This window comes from Geotrypetes seraphini, chromosome 2 (assembly GCF_902459505.1).
Source record: "Geotrypetes seraphini chromosome 2, aGeoSer1.1, whole genome shotgun sequence".
Classification (NCBI taxonomy): domain Eukaryota; kingdom Metazoa; phylum Chordata; class Amphibia; order Gymnophiona; family Dermophiidae; genus Geotrypetes; species Geotrypetes seraphini.
The window spans coordinates 275,789,682-275,804,622 of record NC_047085.1 but is presented as its reverse complement, the minus strand read 5'-3'; the positions used below and the strand labels follow the sequence as shown (position 1 = coordinate 275,804,622).

General features: G+C 40.6%; 1 protein-coding gene across 1 annotated transcript in view; it reads right to left on the bottom strand.

Annotated features, from left to right (window-relative positions):
• The window catches only part of SEMA5A (semaphorin 5A), a 1,054,315-nt gene that overhangs the window by 439,667 nt on the left and 599,707 nt on the right, over positions 1–14,941 (bottom strand). The window contains 1 exon segment of the mRNA XM_033929716.1: positions 7,791–8,004. Within this exon segment, the coding sequence (XP_033785607.1) occupies positions 7,791–8,004 (214 nt within the window).

Here is a 14,941-nt window from a genome sequence, read left to right as displayed (position 1 = left end):
CTGCTTACCTCTGCTCCCAGCTGACAAAAGGGCCAAATGTCCCTCCAGTGTTCCCTCTAAGGTACAGCATGCACAACCACACAATGTTCTTAATGTGGTCATGCATCAATCTGCTACAGAAGTGTAGTAGTCTAAGCCACTGGAAATACTGCTCAGTGAAATCAAATGAAGCTGCAACTGCATTCTTAAGTACAAGTCATAAGAATATAAGCAGTGCCTCTGCTGGGTCAGACCAGAAGTCCATCATGTCTAGCAGTCCGCTCACGCGGACCTGCATATTAATCCTCTATCTATACCCTTCAATCCCCTTTTCCTTCAAGAAAACATCTAATCCTTTCTTGAAACCCAATACCGTACTGTGTCCTACCACGCCCTCTGGATGAAGAACTTCCTAGCATTGGTTCTGAATCTGTCTCCTCTTAATTTATCCAAATGCCCTCTCGGTCTTGTAGTCTTCGAAAGTTTGAAGAATCTGTCCCTCTCTACTTTCTCTATGCCCTTCATGATCTTGTAAGTCTCTATCATGTCCCTCTAATCCTCTGCTTTTCCAGGGAAAAAAGCTCCAGTTTCTCCAATCTTTCAGCATATAAAAGGTTTTCCATACCTTTTATCAATCTTGTTGCTCTTTTCTGAACCCTCTCGAGTATCGCCATATCCTTCTTAAGGTACGGCGACCAATATTGGACGCAGTACTCCAGATGTGGGCACACCATCGCCAATTACAACGGCGGGATAACTTCTTTCGTTCTGGCTGTAATACCTTTCTTGATAATATCTAGCATTCTGTTGGCCTTCTTAGAGGCCGCTGCGCACTGTGCCGACAGTTTCATTATCTTGTCTACTAGTACCCCCAAGTCCTTCTCTAGGCTACTTTCTCCCATTACCAGCCCTCCCATCGTGTAGTTGTACCTCAGATTTCTGTTTCCTACATGCAGGACTTTACATTTCTCTACATTGAACTTCATCTGCCATCTTGTCGCCCACTCCCCTAGTTTGTTCAGGTCCCTTTGTAAATCTTCGCAGTCCTCTTTAGTCCTAGCCCCATTAAACAGTTTGATGTCGTCTATGGATTTTATTACGTCGCACTTCGTCCCTGTTTCTAGATCATTTATAAATACATTGAATAGCAGCGGTCCAAGCACCGACCCCTGCGGAACACCACTCGTGACCCTCCTCCAGTCCGAGTAGTGGCCCTTCACTCCTACCCTCTGCTTCCTAACCGCCAACCAATTCCTGATCCATCTGTGTACGTCTCCTTCCACCCCATGGTTCTTCAGTTTCTGGGGTACCTTGTCAAAGGCTTTTTGGAAGTCTAAGTATATGATGTCTATGGGGTCCTCTTTGTCCATCCATTTGTTAATTCCTTCAAAGAAGTACAATAAGTTCGTCAGACACGATCCTCCCTTGCAGAAGCCATGTTGTACTTAAGTCGTACTTAAGTTGGGTGTCTTTAACTCGGGGACTGCATGTACTCCTCAGTATCTCATCCCTTATCATTGCAGGAGTTATGATCAGCCAGAGGCAGGAGATGAGCAAGCAGGAAGCTCACTCTGGCTTCCTTTCTTGGTCATTATCTTAGTACTTGTCCTCTTCTTAGCCTAAACTGTCAGTGCTGTGTATTCATGCTCCTGTTTCTGTATGTCAGCCAGGATTTTGGGAAGAGTTAATATTCAAAAACAGCTGAGCTCCTAAATCTGTGCCCTATTTTCAGCAAAATTTAAGAGTTCTGGTGCTTTAAAAAAGGTTTCCATAAGTGCAAGGGGATGTAATATTAGATAGAATTTGGACACATTTTCAGATACCCATTGAAAAAAGGTTTGTGGCTATTTGAAGAAGTATTCTTCATCTCAAAGTTCACTTGATACATGTCTAGTATATTTGATGAGAGCAGTTTTTGGAAATTTTATTAGTTATTTGACACAACCCTTAAACACATTTGCTAGAAAACAGATTCTTTCCTGGAGATGTTGGTCACATTCCTAAAAATGTAGCATTAAAACATAACTGAGGTCAGTAATTAGAGGCCAGCAGCTTCAAATCCATTATAAAACAAAAGTAATGGAAGTGATTATATTACATTAGTATTTATGGGTTGCTAATATGCCCCAGAAGGAGTTTGTGATTTACAATTTAGAAGAGCCTTGCCATGTCCAGGATTTACATTACACTTCCCCCTCCCCATTCATGGTTTCGGCAATCGCGATTTCACATATTCGCGATTTTTTGGAGAGGAGGAAAAAAATTTTAAAAACCCACAGTTTAGCCTTCCCCCCGGCGTCCCGGCCTTACCTGGTCTAGCGGGCTTTCGGGGCAGGAGCGATCTTTCTACACTCCTGCTCCATGTAGATTGCCAATAGGAAATGGCTGTGGGGATTTCCCGTCGTAGTCTCGAGAGACTACGGGAACTCACGGCAGCTATTTCCTATTGGCGATCTGCACGGGGCAGGAGCGTAGGAAGATTGCTCCTGCCCCGAAAGCCCGCTAGAACACCAGGTAAGGCCGGGATGCTGGGGGGGAAGGCAGGAGGGAGGCGGGGGTGGGTCAGAGCCGAACCAGAAGATATTCGCGGTATTTCACCATTTGCAGTCCGGCTCTTCCCCTATCCCCTGCGAATCCGGAGAGAGAAGTGTATTTCATTAGGGTTCATGACATAGATATCTTGGTTTGTGTTTGCGTATGATTACGGTATATGGTTTGGAGAGAAGATTGGCCATAACTGGTGTTGCTATCTTGACATTATGGGTTCTGGTATGATTGTTACTTTCCTGGTCTTTTGGGTGATGGGTGTGTAGGGAGCTTGATCATCTATCAATATGGGAGAGGTGGTTTGTATAAGAAATTTTCCAAATAGTTTTTTACACCTTTATGAAAGTTTTGATAGGAGGAGGTGTTCCTTAATTGTGCTGCTAAAGAATACCACCATTTTGTTGCCAAGTATGGAAAGGTTATAGAGTGAATAGTTTTATATTTGATTCCTTTAGGTTTTGGGAATCTTATTCTCATATAGCTGCTGATCAGGTTTTATTTGTTATTGGGTGGTATTTCTATTAAATTCAACATGTAGATTGGTGTTTTGCCATAGAAGATTAAAAAGATCAGTGCACATAGTTTAAAAATACACATTGCTTCGAAGGAGAGCCAGTATAGTTTGAGATATAGGGATGTCACTTCATCATATTTAGTTGCTGAGAAAATAAGTCTGGCTGCTACATTTGAATGGCTTAGAGGTTGTTGTTTTTTTGTATGTTTTCTTTACATCATAAGAACATAAGAATTGGGTCAGACCAGTGGTCCATCGTGCCCAGCAGTCTGCTTACGCGGTGGCCCTTGATCAAAGACCAGTGTCCTAACTGAGACTAGCCCTACCTGCATACGTTCTGGTTCAGCAGGAACTTGTCTAACTTTGTCTTGGATCCCTGGAGGGTGTTTTCCCCTACGACAGACTCCGGAAGAGTGTTCCAGTTTTCTACCACTCTCTGAGTGAAGAAGAACTTTCTTACATTCGTACAGAATCTATCCCCTTTCAATTTTAGAGAATGCTCTACCTTGGAGAGGGTGAACAACCTGTCCTTATCTACTAAGTCTATTCCCTTCGGTACCTTGAATGTTTCAATCATGTCCCCTCTCAATTTCCTCTGTTTGAGAGAGAAAAGGCCCAGTTTCTCTAATCTTTCACTATAGGGCAACTCCTCCAGCCCCTTAACCATTTTAGTTGCTCTTCTCTGGACCCTTTCAAGTAGCATCATGTCCTTCTTCATGTACGGCAACCAGTGCTGGACGCAGTACTCCAGGTGAGGGCGCACCATGGCCAGGTACAGCGGCATGATAACCTTCTCTGATCTGTTTGTGATCCCCTTCTTTATCATTCCTAGCATTCTGTTTGCCCTTTTTGCTGCCGCCGCACATTGCATGGACGGCTTCATGGACTTGTCGATCATAACTCCCAAGTCTCTTTCCTGGGAGGTCTTTCCAAGTACCGCCCCGGACATCCTGTATTCATGCATGAGATTTTTGTTACCTACATGCATCACTTTATACTTATCCATTTTAAACCTCATCTGCCATGTTGATGCCCATTCCTCAAGCCTGATTATGTCATGTTGCAGATCTTCGCAATCCCCCTGTGTCTTCACTACTCTGAATAACTGTATCGTCTGCAAATTTAATCACCTCACTCGTCGTACCAATGTCTAGATCATTTATAAAGATGTTGAAGAGCATGTGTCTATGCACCGAGCCCTGCGGCACCCCACTGGTGACGCTCTTCCAGTCCGAGTATTGTCCATTTACCCCAACTCTCTGTTTCCTATGACCAGCCAGTTTTTAATTCACATATTTCATCCTACATAAAGCACATTGTAATAATCTAGGGATAGTACCAGTGACTGAAAAGATCAGAAGGTTTTCTTTGTCGAAATAATTCCAAATTTGTGTCTATTTTCTCAATGTTGTGAATATTTTCTTGGTTAATGTTCATATTTTTGCCTCCCAGGATAGGCTCTTGTCAAATATAATCCCTAGGATTCTCTGTTCTGATTCCAGTTTCAGTGGAGTGTTATGCAGTGTTATTTGATTGTGGTTGGTGATTCTGGATGGGCTTATCTGTAAAAATTTGTGGGTTTTTTTCTTTATTTACTTTCAGTTTCATGTTGTCAGTCCAGTCAGCAACTACAGTAGATAAGTGACTTCCTCCACTGATTTGTTAATCTTGTTTTCTTTTCTGTAGAAAGGAATACATATTGTAATATTGCTCTTATCTAAGAAGTGTCCTAGTGTTGACATTAGTAAGCTGAAAAGTATTGAGGAGAGTGGTGAGCCTTGGGGTACTCCACTTGATGCTGACAATTCTTCCGATCCTTCTCCATTCAATTTTATGCTGTGTATTCTGTTTGTTAGAAATCCTTCTAGCCTAGTTTGCATTTTACCATTTATCCCTGGAAAGTTTAGGATCAGTAATAGGAGTTGATGGTCTACCATATCAAATACACAAGCTAAGTCAAATTGTAGTACAAGGACTTGTTGTCCGGTGCTCATGCGTTTTCTAATCTCAGATGTCAGGGCACTGAGTAGTGTTTCAGTGTTTTCTGAAATCTGAAAGTGTTTTCTGAAATCCGATTATGTAGTATCTAACATAACATAAAAACATAACATAAAAGTTTATTTCTATACTGCAATACTATTAAGTTCTATATGGTTTACAAAATAGAATAAAAACTGTACATACTATATACAATTGAATACAGTACATTAATTTCCTAAAAATCTTGTAAACAGATATATTTTCAATTGTCTCCTAAAGTGCTGATATGAACTAGAGGTCACTATTAAAGAATGCAGCTTGAAAAGGCAAAAGACATTAATGATATGGTGTTCCAAGTACTTTGTGACATGATTTGTTACCACGCTTTCTAATAGCTTGACATGAAGTGGGAATGCAGCTACTGGTCTGTAATTCTTGGCATCGCTCATTTCTTCTTTTCGATCTTTTGGGATGGGCGTTAGAATGACTTTTCCTAGGTGTTTGAGGAATATTCCTTTTTCTAGTGAGTCATTCAGCCAGTCTAATAGATAGTTGTATACTGTTGATGGACTTTGTTGTAGGAAAATTAGACAGACATTTAATAAGTATTAAGACTTTGTGTATTTGGGTGATAATCTTATTAACTCTGTTTCTGTGATTGGGGATAATTCCTCCTAGTACTTATCTGCTGGGCATTTTGTTTGTGGAGGGTATTCTCTCTCTTTTGATTTTGTGCTGTTTAAGTACTTCTATGAAGTTCACTGCATTTCCTTTGTTAGTGTCAGTTCTGATGTGGTCTACTTTTGCTCTGAGAAAGGTTGCCAGTTCAACTGCTACTGGGGTATTTGTTGATTTGGTTGTTAATTCAGTTGGGTTAAGTAGGAAGTGTGTTCTTAGAAATAATTTTTTTTCAAATCTGGTTTTCTTCTTCCAATTTGTTCAGAATAATACTTATTTTTGGGTTTTCTAGTGGTTAATATTTTTTCTCCATGAGATTTTGTCGTCTTCAGTTTGCTGCTTATTCCATTTTCTTTATATGACCCTGAATTCCTGTTTCAGTAATAGTAGTTCTTCTGTGAACCAGGGAGAGTTTCTTCTATCTATGATTTTTTTTTCTATTTCATCTGGTACTTCTTTGACATTCTCATTCCGTTTGTTGATGGCTAGAGTTTTTTCTTGATTGTGAAGTTTCTCATCCATTTTTTTTGCCAGAATACATTACTATTTTACCTCTTGTTTCTTTTTTAATTATATTTTCTTTGACTAGAATAGTGTTTTCTTACTGTATTAGATTGATTGGGAAGGCACTGAAGTAGTCTTTGGCTTCTATCTATTTCTCTGGTGGGCAGTAACAGATGGCACAGATTAGTTTGTTTTTTAGGAGGGGGGGTCTTTTATTTAGCATGCTATGATTTCCACTGATTCTAAGAGGCAATCATTGGTTATAGTGACTTCAAAAGACTTCTTATAGATGATTTCTACTCTCCTTCTCTTTTTTCTTTCTGCATAGATGTAATATTTTATAACCGGCTGGAAGGTGGTCTCTCATTATTCGGTCATCCCGTAATTGCAACCAGGTTTCATTTACTAGCAATAAATTGGTTGGTCTTGCATTAGCCAGTCCCTGATTAAGTCTGTTTTGTTTATCAGGAATCTAGCATTAATACAGTAGCCAGGGACTGTGAGTGAGAAATTGTTTGGAGAGGTGTTATATTTAACCTTTTGTGTCATAAGGTTGTTGATCGATCTACTATGGTCTGGTTTCTTGTGTAATTTTTTCTGGGGTCTATTGCTTGTGACTACCTCAATTTTCTGTATTATCGGGTTGTGGCTTTTTGGGACTTTGGGACCTCTGTTCTTTCTGAATCCTAGAGTCATAATGAAAGGTAACAGACTTTTTAGAAGTTCTTTCTGTTAGTTGCCTTAATAGTATTACCAGTATACCTAGTCTTATCCACATTCTAGCTATATTTCTTAGCATTTTGAGTGTTGTATTAGGTAGAAGTAGGTAGGGGGTATTTTTTTATACAATTTAGGTAATGTAGCTATAACAAACCTTTTAAAGGGTTTAGAGTGTTATGGAGATTAAGGAGAATACTGATTTTATGCCTGATGTTTTACAAATAATTGTGCAGATTTTGATTTTAATTGATATGGATTAATATAGTATATGCTGGTTGCCATAGAAATGTGTTGTGGTAACTGCAGATATTACAGGACACATCAACACATCTCATCCGTAAAGTGTGGAGGCTTGAAATTATATTTCCCTTACTGCCTTAATTTGACCTGGCTACCCTTGAAAACCAGGGTAATATTTAAAATTTGTAATATGGAATTTAATACTACATGGATAAGCCCCTGAATATAAGATGTACTTGATCAATATTTTAGCACAAAATTGCATTCATTTTTCTAATCACTTTTTAACACTTCAGTATCCTAGTTTTACAAAGATCAGATATAAGAGCTTGTTCTCTACATCTGTAACTTTTTAAGCTTTAAAAATTAGCCTATTTTGGAGATTTGTATTGGCAAATTGAAATAAGGCTGGATTATTTTATTTGACAATTTATGATCTATTTTATCCCACAGAGTACTCTTTTTTTTTCTTTTTATGAGTTGCCTTGAACTTGGTGGAACTGGCAGATTATAAATGAAATTTGTAATGTAATGCAACAAGTATTACAAGAGTCTTCTTGGGATAGAATTGGAACAGGAGATATATGAACTCAAGAAAGAAAGATTTTTAAAATTGGGCTAAACTTACCATTGAGCCACTTGGAGTTGTACTGAGCAGTACGAAGTGGGGGAAGGGCCCCGATGCTACGGTATATTGCAGGATCCCTTCCTGGAAAATCCATAGCTGTGGCAGCATAGAGTTCCCCGCTGGAAGTGAGTAGTGCTGTGGAGTTGTGCTGAGGACTGTAGGGGCAGCGAGCCATGCCACTGATCTGATCATGGATCTCTGTCAGGTTATTTAGCTGTGGTTCCCGAAGAAGAGACCCCCCCAAAAAAAACACAAAACAGTAAGTATATCAAATGCCAATGAAGAAACAAATAACCTATTTGAGATTAACATTTGAATGGTGTTTCAGACTGATACTATGAACTGACCTCTGATTAAAAATATTAGGATAAAGATTTAAGGAGGTAGGATAAGCTCTTGTCTACCTAAACCCCACCTTGCACTGATTTAAGCACCTTACTGTAGACATCTTTTACAGAATCAGGGCTTTAGTGATGGGGTGGTCTGTGGACAAAGTTGGGAAGGAGCCAGCAGTTATCTGGACACTGGCCATATTTAGTGCTGGTGCCCACATAGGTAACTAGGCAGAAAGGACCACTAAAAAGGCAGTACTGCCTTTGCCTGGTTAGCTATGTGAGTGCCAGGACACACATATTGGCTGGCACCCACATAACATCTGGGTCTGCTGCTATCCGGATACTAAATTTTGGTGTTCAATCATGGCCTAATATTGAATATCAAGGTTAGATTTGTCACACAACAGTCAGGGCTATGGGTCGAATACCTACAGCAGGGGTATCATTTAATGTTATTTTATTCTGAATAACCATCTGATACATGCACAAAAAAATCATCATAAAGTAGAGAAGGTGCAATAGTTTGGATTGTCTAATATAGCATGCCTGAAAACCTTGTCTCCTCTAAATGGTTTCTCTCTTGCAAATATGAATTCAGAGAGTAAGTAATTACCACATAAAGAAAGAATGGAAAACAAAAATAAATTCTTAAGATCTTCTCCTTCTAGTTAACTGCATTGAAACAATAAAAAGGAGAGGGACAGAACTCCTTACTTTTGTATCTACTCTATGGAAGAGGAAAGTCAAGGCTGATTCCTTACTCTTATTTGGACGATACAATATCACTTGTCCACTTTCAAAGGGCTTTCTGAAGAGAGCAGTATTGCTGGGTATGAAAACGGTATTTTTTTAATGGATAGGGGAGGAGGCTCCAATGATATCCCTGTGGAGAATACAAATGATCCAGCTTCTTACTATGGAACAATATGCTGTCAAGATCTTACCTCATTGGCAGGGTGGGAATTTTCAGTTATCTGGGAACCTAATTGACTTATGTTAACCACAGCAGCATGCAGTAGGATTTTGAATTCTCAGTACTGTGGTCTGTATTCTGTTTGGGTGTTAACTTGGCTGCTGAAGGAGGGTGGTAGGTGGAGGGAAGGGAGGATGCAAGTCTAGCAGAGAGACTGTTATGCTTAGATAATATTGTTTGTAACAGTTGTGTGTCTGATAAAATTACTGTATCGGATCGAAATTGTATTTCTTTTCCTCTAATAAATATGATTTAAACATACAAAGGAGAGGGATGACTTGCACTAGATGTATTTCACACAGATGCCTTTAAGAACATATGAATAGCCTTACTGGGTCAGACCAAAGGTCATCTAGCCTAGTAGCCCATCTTCACAATGGCCAATCCAGGGCACTAATATCTGGAAAAATCCAAATAGTAATAACATTCCATGCTACCAATCCAGGGCAAGCAGTGGCTTCCTCCATGTCAGTCTCAATAACAGACTATGGACTGCTCTTACCACAATCTCAGGCAACGCGTTCCAGAGCTTAACTATTCTCTGAGAGAAAAAATATTTCCTCCTTGTGGTATTAAGTGTTTCCCTGTAACTTCATCGAGTGTCCACTAGTCTTTCAAATTTTTGATGGAATAAAAAAATTGATCCATTTGTACCTGTTCTACACCATTCAGGATTTTGTAGACTTTAATCATATCTCCCCTCAGCCATCTCTTTTCCAGGCTTGAATATAGGAAGAGCCTTAACCTTTTTAGTCTTTCCTCATATGAGAGGAGTTCCATCCCCTTTATCCATTTTGGTCCATCCTGTTTCCATCTTGGTCACTCTTTGAACCTTTTCTAGTTCTGCTGTATCTTTGAGATAAGGCGACCAGAACTGAATGCAATACTCAAGGTGAGGTTGCAACCTGGAGTGATACAGAGGCATTATAACATTCTTAGTCTTGTTAACCATCCCTTTTTTAATAATTCCTAGATCTTGTTTGCTTTCCTGGCTGCCACCACCACACATTGGGCAGAAGGTTTCATCGTATTGTCTACAGTGACATCCAGATCTTTTTCTTGGGCGCTAACCCCAAGGAGAACCCTAGCATCTAGGTTATTCTTCCCAATGTGCATTTGTCCACATTAAATTTTATCTGCCATATGGACTCCCAGTCTTCCAATTTTCTAAGGTCTGTCTGCAAATTTTCACAATCTTCGTACATTTTAACAACTTTGAATAGTTTAGAGTCATCTGCAAATTTAATCACCTCACTCATCATTCCAATTTCCAGATCATTTATAAATAAGTTAAATATCCCTGGTCCCAGTACAGTCCCTGTGGCATTCCACTATTTACCCTCCTCCATTGATAAAAATGGCCATTTCTATCCGATAACCAATTCCTAATCCACAACTGAACTTTGCCACCTATCCCATGACTCTTTAATTTTCTTTGAAGCCTCTGATGAGGAACTTTGTCAAAAGCTTTCTGAAAATCTAGATACACTACATCATCCAGCTCACCTTTATCCACATGTTCTTATGTTCTTATGTCTATTCAAACCTTCATAGATGTCAAACAAATAGAGAGGCAAGACCTCCCTTGGCTGAACCCATGCTGACTCTGTCCCATTAAATCATAGAAACAGAAACATGATGGCAGATAAAGGGCAAATGGCCCATCTAGTTTGCCTATCCACAATTTTATAATTGTTTCCACTATTATTCCACTTGACCTCAATGCTGACTTTGACACTGTCGACCACCACCTCCTCTTATCCAGACTCTTTGACCTTGGAATCAAGGACTCTGCCCTCCAGTGGTTTACTTCCTTGCTTCACCAAAGAACTCAAACAATCCTACTAGGGATGCACAAATCTAACCCTAAGCCCATCAAATATGGGCACCCTTCTATCCCCCCTCCTATTTAACCTCTACATCAGAGCTGTCATTGATATAGCCCAGAAGTACAACGTTAAAATTGACTCCTACGCTGATGACATCCATCTGCTCCTCCCACTAGGCGAAAACCGATCATCCCAAATCACCAACCTCCAACACTGCCTCTCTGACATGAAAACCTGGATGACAAACAACAAACTACAGCTGAACGCCTCCAAGACCGAACTTTTATGGATCAGGAAAAAAGTATCAAATACACACGCCCAACACTATGATGGGACTTCACCATACTAACTGCAGCAGATCAAGTACGCAGCCTAGGAGTAACATTAGACGGCGACCTGTCCCTGTCCACCCACATATCTCAAGTAGTCTCTACCTCCTTCTACTACCTCTGCCAACTGAGAAGGATCAACCCCTACATCTCCACACCCGACCTAGCCCAACTCCTCTACGTCTATGTCCTCTCCAGGATGGATTACTGCAACTCCCTATTTAATGCAGTAGCCAAAAAAGATCTCAAGCGCCTCCAGCGGGTACAAAATGCAGCAATCCGCCTCCTATACAAACTCAACTACCATGATCCCATGATCAAGAGGTGAACCAGGAAATTACAGACCTGTGAGCCTCACATCAGTTCCTGGGAAGATAATTGAAGCATTAATTAAAGACAACATTGTATAACACTTGGAAGATCACAACTTAATAAGGGCTAGTCAACATGGCTTTAGGAAAGGGAAGTCATGTCTGACAAATTTGCTTCAATTCTTCGAGAAGGTGAACAAACAATTGGATAGTGGAAATCCAGTGGACATAGTTTACTTGGATTTCCAGAAAGCGTTCGACAAGGTTCCGCATGAAAGGCTTATAAGAAAACTTCTGAGCCATGGAATAGGAGGAGAAGTGCATAGATGGATTGGCAAATGGCTAGAGAAAAGAAGGCAAAGGGTGAGCATAAATGGGCAATTCTCGGACTGGGAGAGAGTGACTAGCGGCGTGCCCCAGGGTTCGGTTCTTGGGCCTATTTTGTTTAATATTTTTATAAATGACCTTGAAGAGGAAACAACATGCAATATAACGAAGTTTGCAGATGATACAAAACTATGTCGGGTGGTTGACTCTCTAGGGGACTGCGAGGAGCTCCAGAACCAGCTGGAAACTTGGGCGAAAAAGTGGCAGATGAGTTTTAACATAGACAAATGCAAGGTGATGCATCTAGGAAAGAAAAACAAAGAACATGAGTATAAGATGTTGGGGGTGACATTGGCCAAATGCGAACAAGAAAGGGATTTGGGGGTACTGATAGACAGAACCCTAAAACCTTCAGCTCAATGTGCGGCAGAGGCGAAGAAAGCAATAGGATGTTGGGCATGATAAAGAAGGGGATCACGAGTAGATCGGAAGAGGTCATAATGCCACTTTACAGAGCAATGGTCAGACCTCACTTGGAATACTGTGTCCAATACTGGTCTCCATACCTCAAGAAGGATATAACTCTGCTGGAGAGGGTGCAGAGACGAGCCACGAAACTAGTCAAAGGTATGGAGAATTTGAGCTACAAGGAACGTCTCAGAAAACTGGGTCTGTTCACCCTAGAGAAGAGAAGACTGCGAGGGGATTTGATAGAGACTTTTAAAATATTAAAAGGATTGGATAAAATAGACCAGGAAGAAGCATTGTTAACATTTTCGGAAGTCACACTTACACGGGGCCACAGCCTGAAGCTGAGTGGCAGCAGGTTCAGGACAAATGGCAGGAAGTTCTGTTTCTCACAGCGAGTGGTTGGAGCTTGGAATGCTCTCCCGGAGGAGGTTGTGGCGGAGACTACTGTTCTGGGTTTCAAGCGCAAGTTGGATGCACATCTTCTTGAAAACCATATTGAGGGATATAGGAAATCCGGGTTTCCCAATAGGTGTACTTAAATGGGCCACCGCGTGCGTGGATCGCCGGAAAATATGGACTTCGGTCTGATCCGGTGAGGGCATTTCTTATGTTCTTATGTTCCCCAGCCCTCCGTGCTGAACACTGGCTTCCAATTAACCAACGCTGCACAGTCAAGGCCCTAGTAATAGCGCATAAAATAATTTACACCACCACCCCTATCTACATAAAATCCAAGCTAACCCTGTATACCCCCACCCGCCCCCTCTGCTCGGAAATGGAGAAACGCTTATGCTTCCCCCCCAGGAAAGTCCCTCCTATCAGAAACCGCCTGCAAATGCTCCTACAGCTACTTCATCCCCCAACTCTGGAACCAACTCCCCCCACAAATCAGATTACAAAACTCATTGATGACCTTCCGGAAAGCGGTAAAGACCCTCCTCTTCAACTTAAATTCAACCACAGTCTACGCCTCATCCTCCTTAAACCCCCCCTCCCCTCTACCCTCTCTTCTCCATTCTAAACTTCTATTTAAATTGTTGTATAGTCTATTCTTAACCTGTACTTAAACTACCGTATAGTCTTTGTATTGTCCAAATGTACTCCACTGTGAATGTTTGCTTGTAGGTCATTTTGAGCTACTGGGAGGATGGGATAAAAATCTAAATAAATAAATATTATGCCAGCACTGAAGTCAGGCTTACCAGTCTGTAACTTCCTGTATCTCCCCTGGAACCATTTTTTAAAAATTAGCGTAACATTGTCTACCCTCCGATCTTCAGGTACTACAGACTATTTTAGCGACAGGTTACAGATCACTAACAGCATCTCTTTTTCCGAATGTTAGAACATTGCATATTTAAAATAAAAATGCACTCTACTGATTGTAGCAAGAGACACTCTTTTGGGCCCTTTTTCCTTTTCATAACAAAGAACAATGTAAACGAGCTGTGTTAAGCCCAGGTACTTCAACTAAAAAGAAAACAAAGAGATGTAAATAAAAGTCTGCCAAAAGAAGTGGCAGCCAGATTTATCTTTGTAAATGTTTTTCCATGTGGCATAATGGCTAGAGTTAAATTATAAAAAGTCTAGATTTAATCCAAGCCATCTCAAAGCAGGTGTGAAAGTAGGAGCAGAAGAGCAATGCCATCCACCTCAATTACAAATTCTGCTTCTGTAGTCAGTCACAGCCCAAGTCAAGTTGGACATGTCTTGAATTATGTGTGTATCAGCCATCTAACTGTTGCAAAACTGCAGCCCCATCAAAAACTGGGAAAAATATATCTGAACAGACCAGTTCACGGGGAGCTGGCATCCTTGCAGGATCAAGATAGATTTGCCCATCCTTCATCATTGTCTAGAGTAGGGGTCTCAAAGTCCCTTTTTGAGGGCCGAATCCAGTCAGGTTTTTAGGATTTCCCCAATGAATATGTATGAGATCTATGTGCATGCATTGCTTTCAATGCATATACATTGGGGAAATCCTGAAAACCCAACTGGATTGCAGCCCTCAAGGAGGGACTTTGAGATCCCTGGTCTAGAACTACAGGCAAAAACACAAAACAAAAGGTAACTAGCACTTTCTGTACCCAAGGCAGTTCCCAAAAGAGAGGTTTTTCTCTAGCTAATCACAACGCTACTTTTCTTTAACTTAACTAATCCCATTGCTTGTGTTTTCTTTTATTTCAGACGGTTCGGTACCTACATACTGTGCAAAGTACAGTGGGTCTCATTACAAAGCCATTCTACATCTGACCTTCTAAACTGAGCATGACTGGCAGTTGTTTGCAAAGACAAAACGAGCTATCTACCAGTAAGCATTTCTGAATTGGAGAAAACTATATTCACAGTATAATAGAATACAGACTGAAAAATAACACTTTGTAGCTTCTGCCATTTGTCTCCAATTTAACGGAAAACTCCCGCAGCTAGCTTTATCAAATTTTTTTCTTGCATTCATGTACTACCACATCTACAGTGATCAATACATAAAACAGAGCTCTCGATGTTTACAGTTCTGATCCTAGAAAGCAATCTTTCAGCTGTCCTCTCTATTGTATTGTAAGCCATGCAAGTCT